At 31.1% G+C, this 6,562-nt stretch overlaps 1 protein-coding gene across 1 annotated transcript in view; it reads right to left on the bottom strand.

The window, feature by feature from the left end:
* Positions 1-4,767: 4,767 nt before the first annotated feature.
* LOC129514645 (low-density lipoprotein receptor-related protein 1B) overlaps positions 4,768-6,562 on the bottom strand; it is a 1,831,349-nt gene continuing 1,829,554 nt past the window's right edge. Inside the window, exon 91 of the mRNA XM_055333402.1 lies at positions 4,768-6,518. Coding sequence (XP_055189377.1) covers positions 6,378-6,518 — 141 coding nt within the window. The 3' untranslated portion in view covers positions 4,768-6,377. The remainder of the gene's footprint in view (positions 6,519-6,562) is intronic.

Raw genomic sequence — 6,562 nt, 5'->3', positions numbered from 1 at the left:
AACAGAAGGCAGTGTGAGGCAAGTGCAACCTAATTTTGCAGGAAATGGAAAATCTCCATACATAAGTTGAGTTGACATTTGTTTTTGAAGACCTTAGAGAGATGTTTGTATAAATACAATAGCTCAGCAAAATATACCACAGATAAAGGCTTTTTATAAGTATACTTGATAAAATATACCAATAAAATAAGATTTACATCAAAATAAAGAAATTAAGAATGAAAAATCATATACTAAAAGAAATTTTGTTTTAAAAGAGAAATGTTAAATGTAAAAATAGTTGAAAATATTCCAGTTAATAAAGAGAAAACAAAAAAAAAAATAAAAATATGTCATTTAGTTTGTTAAAATAAAACCACAAATTGTATCAAAGACTATGAGGGCAAATGACACGAAGGGAATCCAAGAATATTAAATGTCTCATGTTAGAGGGGAAAAAAAGAGACATTTTTAAATTTTGGATTTAATTTTTAGTACATTTTTTTAAAGTTAAAATATTTAACAGGAAAACAAATACTAAAATAAATAGCTTCAAATCAAAAGACAAAAATAAAACCATGCAATATGAAGTCTGAATAGGATGATCAGAAACTGAATAAAAATAAGTAAATAAAAGCCCAGGAAAGACATACACCCAAATACTTTAATGTTATAATGTTATATTTTAAAAGCAGGGTAGAAAATTTAAATTTATACACGAATCTACAACAAATGAAAATTCTCTAAAATGGTAACTGGTTATTTTTAGTGTTTTAACTTATTGGTAATTTTTATTTTTTCTTTATATTTATTTACTAAATTTTCTAAAATGACTATTTTTTCTTTACAATAACTAAGAAATACAGGTTAGAACAAAATAATCTAAGAGGAATATTGACTTCCTGTATGGTCAGTTTGGATAGAAAAAAAAAACAAAAAGCAAATGGAGAGAAATATGATGATTTTATATTAAGGAAGAAGAACCTAGGGATTAGTTATCACTCTGGATAAGGGTAGTGATTTCTGAAATTATAAACCAGAGAAGCTAAACATAATTGAATTTTATGTAAAATAGGAGAGAAATGCCATCTCCACAATCAATGGGACATCAAAGCCAGTGTGTGAAAATATGCAAGCTGTGTGTTGTTGTGTATTTATATAGATTTCCACAAACATACCATTGATGCTAGCTGACTGTAGGGATGGAGGTTAGTACCATTTGTAATCTCACTGTCCAGTTATTTCCTACCTAACTTTTGACATTATCCATTGAGAAATGTTGTACCTCATTAGTCAAGTTACTCTAAACTTCAACTCTGTGTATTGTTTTTTTAAGTATCTCTTTAAACAACCTTATATTTCAACATCCTAATTTTTTTCTCAATTATATTTCATAGTTTGTTCTCTGTGTGAAAAAATATTTTCTCACTTAAATTACTGACTTGGGTAAGATGTGTATGGTTTTCACAATGGACATTATTTTTTGAAAAGTTACAACATTTTATTATTGGTTCCCCGAGCCACTATGGCATAAATAGCTAGAAATCAATTGCATCAGAAGTCTCATATTTTATGTATTAAAACTGCAGAGGAAACTACAGCTGAAAAATTATCTTGTAGTGAACAAATGAGTAAAGCATCGGTACTGCATTAAGTTCACCGTTATCTTACAAATCCCAGCTAAAGCGGCAGACTATCCATCAGAGAGAATGAACACATTCTAAGCATATAATTTATCAAATAGGCCATCTTTAGTATCAATTTTTCTTTTGATTTTTGATCACTTTGGATAAAAAAATGATTGGATTCACTAGAAACTATTTTTCAGAATAAATTACAGCCACTTAAATATAATATCTACTAGAAAAAAGTTAAACCAGATAACTCTTTTCATTTCTTTTTCTTTTTCTTTTTTTAGAAGAGATACATGTATAGCACATTATGAAGTACATGTTTCTGGACCTCTGGATATTATTCCATCAAAACCTAAATGCTGTTCTGAATAAAACTACTTCCGTATATTGTTGATTATCTTTATCTTTTTCTTGATTTGTTAACTTTATGAATATGTTAGCAATGGAATTGGTAGCAGAATTGAAAAAATGAATCATTTTATGGCACTTTTTGTTGTTTTTTCACATTTCCAAAATATGTGGAAAAAAATTTCTTTTGCCATATTATCTGGTAGTCATCTTCACAAAGAAGTTCTTGAGCCTCTCCTTTTCTTACAAGTTACAATTCAAGAATTTCTATTTAGGGATCCCTGGGTGGCGCAGCGGTTTGGCGCCTGCCTTTGGCCCAGGGCGCGATCCTGGAGACCCGGGATCGAATCCCATGTCGGGCTCCCGGTGCATGGAGCCTGCTTCTCCCTCTGCCTGTGTCTCTGCCTCTCTCTCTGTCTCTCTCTGACTATCGTAAATAAATAAAAATTAAAAAAAAAGAATTTCTATTTAGATGACTCTAATTTACATTAAATAATATCATCTAATTTTGAAAAAGTTTTATTAAACTGATGGAAATTGGAATGGGGCATTAGGTAAAGAAAACAGCTTTCAAATAGTGGTGAGTTATATTTTGCTCAACTCTGTGGGATTCCTAGTCTCTTATATTTTAATTTTTTTAAGTAAAACTACATGAAAGAGTTGACTCTAAATAGAAGTATTCTTAGAGAGGAATCTGATTTTTACATTCAAAGTATCTGTTTGAAGCTAATGGACACTCGAGAGGATAACGGAAAGTAAGCAGTGTATTTTTTTTCTATTCCTTTCATCACATATACCAATATTTCCAGTTAGGGTTTGGAAATTGTGGGTATTTTGCATATTATACTTCATTTATAGTAGCTATAACATACATTGAGTATTGAACTTCTTCATATCTGAGTCATCATAAAAATGGAAAGTAACATTCATACAAGGAAAGTACAAGCTTAAATCTCAACCTCAAGAATCCAATGGCCCAATTTACACAAAACTGTAAAAGTTTCTAAATGAAACTTTTCTCTTAGTAATGTTTTGTTGTTTATGTTGTTTTTTGTTTTTGTTTTTTTGTTATTTTTAGTGTATAGGCACTTTACTAATAACAAATTTCTATAACTCATGCATCATTGGTATTAAAAACTAAAAAAACAAAACAAAACAAAACAAAACCTTGGGCATGCCATGATTTTGATGCTTAGAGGCCTTTCTTTTCTTTTCTTTCTTTCTTTCTTTCTTTCTTTTTCTTTCTTTCTTTCTTCTTTCTTTCTTCTCTTTCTTTCCTTTCTTTCTTTTTTCTTTCTTTCTCTCTTTTTTTCTTTTTTTGATTTAGCTGTTTCAGTTGAGAGTTTTTTTAATAGTGGAAGGCAGAACATAGTCTTATGTCATCTGTTCTTAGTAAGTGCAGTTTTGTTCCCCAGAAGAAATTTGGCAAAGTCTGTAGACATTCCGGTTATTGCAACTTTGGGTGGTACTAGTAACTTCTAATGATAGAAGGCAGAGATCCTGCTAAATATCCTACCTTGTAAAGGACAACAAAGAATTAACTGGCCCAATATGTCTAGAGGTTGAAAACCTCTACTTTGGATGAATAGTAATTTGGTTGGGAAGAAGAATTTATCATGAAGCATTCATTTTTAGAAATTGTGTTCCATCAAATCTTGAAGGAATGTTTTAGGAAGTATTTTGGTGATGGCATTTATAAAGGATGATCGCTGTGGTGGAGAATTACACATCTGAATTGGTAACATTTATATGAGTTTTTTGGATAAAATAATTGAAATAGAGCTAGATCTAAATAAATAGAGTAAATTTAAGTAGTTGAAAAAGTATCTTGGTCCAGTAAAGACTAAAGGCAAAATTATTGCAAAAAGAAAAGCTAAGAACTCTGGTGTGGACTTGAATGAACCGGCATGGGATGGTGAGGCATAACATGGACATAAGGATTGTGATAATGTAAACTCAACTATGGCTTTCATCAATGCCCTACCCTAGTGAGAAAATAGGTCTTTTTGCCAGACTGTAGGTGTTAGTTGATTGGCTGTATATCATATATGACTTGCTAGATATTTATACCACTGTTAATTGTATCAAGATCATTTCAATATGTTGGTTCTGTTTTTTTTCAAATAATAATTTCAGTTACATATATAAAGCGCTTATATAAAAAGGCCCCTTTGGATAATATAACTCAATGATACTTCCAGTAAGTCAGACCCTGCTACATTTGCTTCTCCAGGCTGATACTGCAGGTCAGTATACCAATAACCATTCCAGGTACATAATAATGCCTAAATAGCATCTAAAGGAATCTGAGTTTTCCAATAAAGTACACTTTTTAAGAATGGGAAAGGCAGGAAGAGCTTTGGCTTATTTCAACACAATCACCATGCTACTGTGTATATAGCCTACTTCTCTATCACAATATAAGAATCTGTAATAAGCAATGTAAGATGGGGGAAAAATATAAAGCCAGAAAAATGTTTCTGCTTCAAGAAAAGAGAAAATGCTTTCTCTATTGTGCTTTCAAAAATGATGCAATGAAATCTATCCAACCCAGAAAGTATGCTCTAAGGATTTAACAAAAATTATGTCTCATTCAAGTAAAATAGTTTTCTAGGGATATTACACCCAATAAAGAAAGGGATTTTCTTACTTTTAAAAACTACCCAACACAAGCACTTAAATATGTAGAATTTCATTTAAATAAGTCAGTCAACAATTTTTTATAAAGTATTTAACACTTCATTGTAGAAACATAGGCAAAATGACTATTATAACCAAAATGAAAAATACTGTTCAATTTAAAAAATGTACTTAAACAAGAACCTGAAAAAGTTTATGATATGCATAACATTGTTCAAGCAAAATTGCACTAGTATTACATAAATCAATAGTTTATAAAGGCCTCAATATGGCAAAGTTTAGAAATAGGTAGTATGCATGCACATAGTACAACAAAAAGTCTCTTTATAAAACAGCAGGTTTTTTTTTAATGCTTGTACAAAGGGATAAAGAGCAACCACAAACATATTTCATCTGTTAGGTTAATACATTATGACAGCTAAAAGTCAGTCATGTCTATCAGAGGAACAAAAAGCCCTCCATACCTTATGAATAAATCTTTTGTGCCTTTAAAGATATCTGTATAAAAATGCTATCCTTTTTTATACAACTTAAATAAATCGTACTTGTTTCAATCAAAATTTGAAAACCAAAAAGTGAATGGCAGGGGTCCATGTGTTTTGCATAACTGGAAGAAACCAGAGTACCAGAGTAACTGGTCAGCATTTATACTCTCCACCTTTGATTATGGGCAGGTAATTGTTTTCCTATAACCTGGAAAGTTCTTTAAGAATATGTTGTGAATAGGGCAAATAACGGATTAGTCATACTGTGTATTGAAAATATTTACTAATTACTCTATACGATAATGGCTATTTTGCCTCTTTTGACTGAGCAAAGAGAACTCATTCGCATCATTGAAATTTTCATCAATTTGTGTGCTTATATATTATTGTTCAGTGTTCTGTGTAGTAAGGGGTTGGGTTAATCTTCTACAAAATGCACATGACTGGGAAGAACTTCCTAAGGCATGAGGACCCAATGCCCTGTTGTGCTCCAGGCTGGCTATTCACCTCAGGACCAAGGGAGAACGAAAGGTCTTATCCATAGCAAATGTAGTCTTTCCACTTCTGGTTATATTTTTGCTATGTTCTATCACCTAAATATAACTATTGTTTACAGGGTGTATATGTTTAGTATATCACAGAGAGTCCACTAAATTTTGGCAAATGTAGTCATAGGTGTTCATGCAAATTATCAATTGTATATATTTTTAAAAGTTTTTTCCTCAAAATTTTTATCTATCACTTGGCAATCTAAGGCTAATTTCAAAGCAGGTGACGTTGGATTTGTGAGGGCTAGGTATTTTCAGCAGTCTGAATCAATCTTAATGGACACAAGGAAGAGAGTTGACCATTCAATCATTCTTCCATCAATTTAAATGGAAAAATAAAATGACATTGTATTACAGCTTTCAGACCATATAATGAAAAAGTGCAGAGATTCTTTTTGTTGATTAAGTAGAACCAAAAAAGTTCATATAAAATAGATTGCTCATATTCACACTACAAAGGAATATGTTGTTTGTAATTTTAACAAATTCAAAGGTGAGTCATATCAGCAGCATTGTTGTAAATTGTATTGTAGTGCAGTTCTTTTTCATAAAAATACCATACAAATGGTCAATCAATAGTCATCAGCAAAAAATAAAACCCAGAAAACTCAGAAAACAATTAACCAGGAGTAAGATAAACAAAGAGGTAATGCTGATGCCAAAACAAGTATAATACTGTTGGAACATACAAAAGTAATCCTTATATTTTATACATTTATACAGCATATAAAAGGTATCGCTGATTATGCCACCGTCTCTCTTATCCCAATTTCTATTTTCTTTGGAAGCAGTTCTTTCCTTTCATCAACACTTCCTAAGGAGTTTCGACAGTTTTGCCCATCCATATACAGTTTTGCATACACTGGATTGGAGTAATTTGTTGGCTGGAGAAAAAGAAATAAATTAAATTTTTCTCATCAGTTTTGAT

This window comes from Nyctereutes procyonoides, unplaced genomic scaffold (genome assembly GCF_905146905.1).
Source record: "Nyctereutes procyonoides isolate TBG_1078 unplaced genomic scaffold, NYPRO_anot_genome, whole genome shotgun sequence".
NCBI classification, from domain to species: domain Eukaryota; kingdom Metazoa; phylum Chordata; class Mammalia; order Carnivora; family Canidae; genus Nyctereutes; species Nyctereutes procyonoides.
This window is presented reverse-complemented; position numbering and strand designations above follow the sequence as displayed.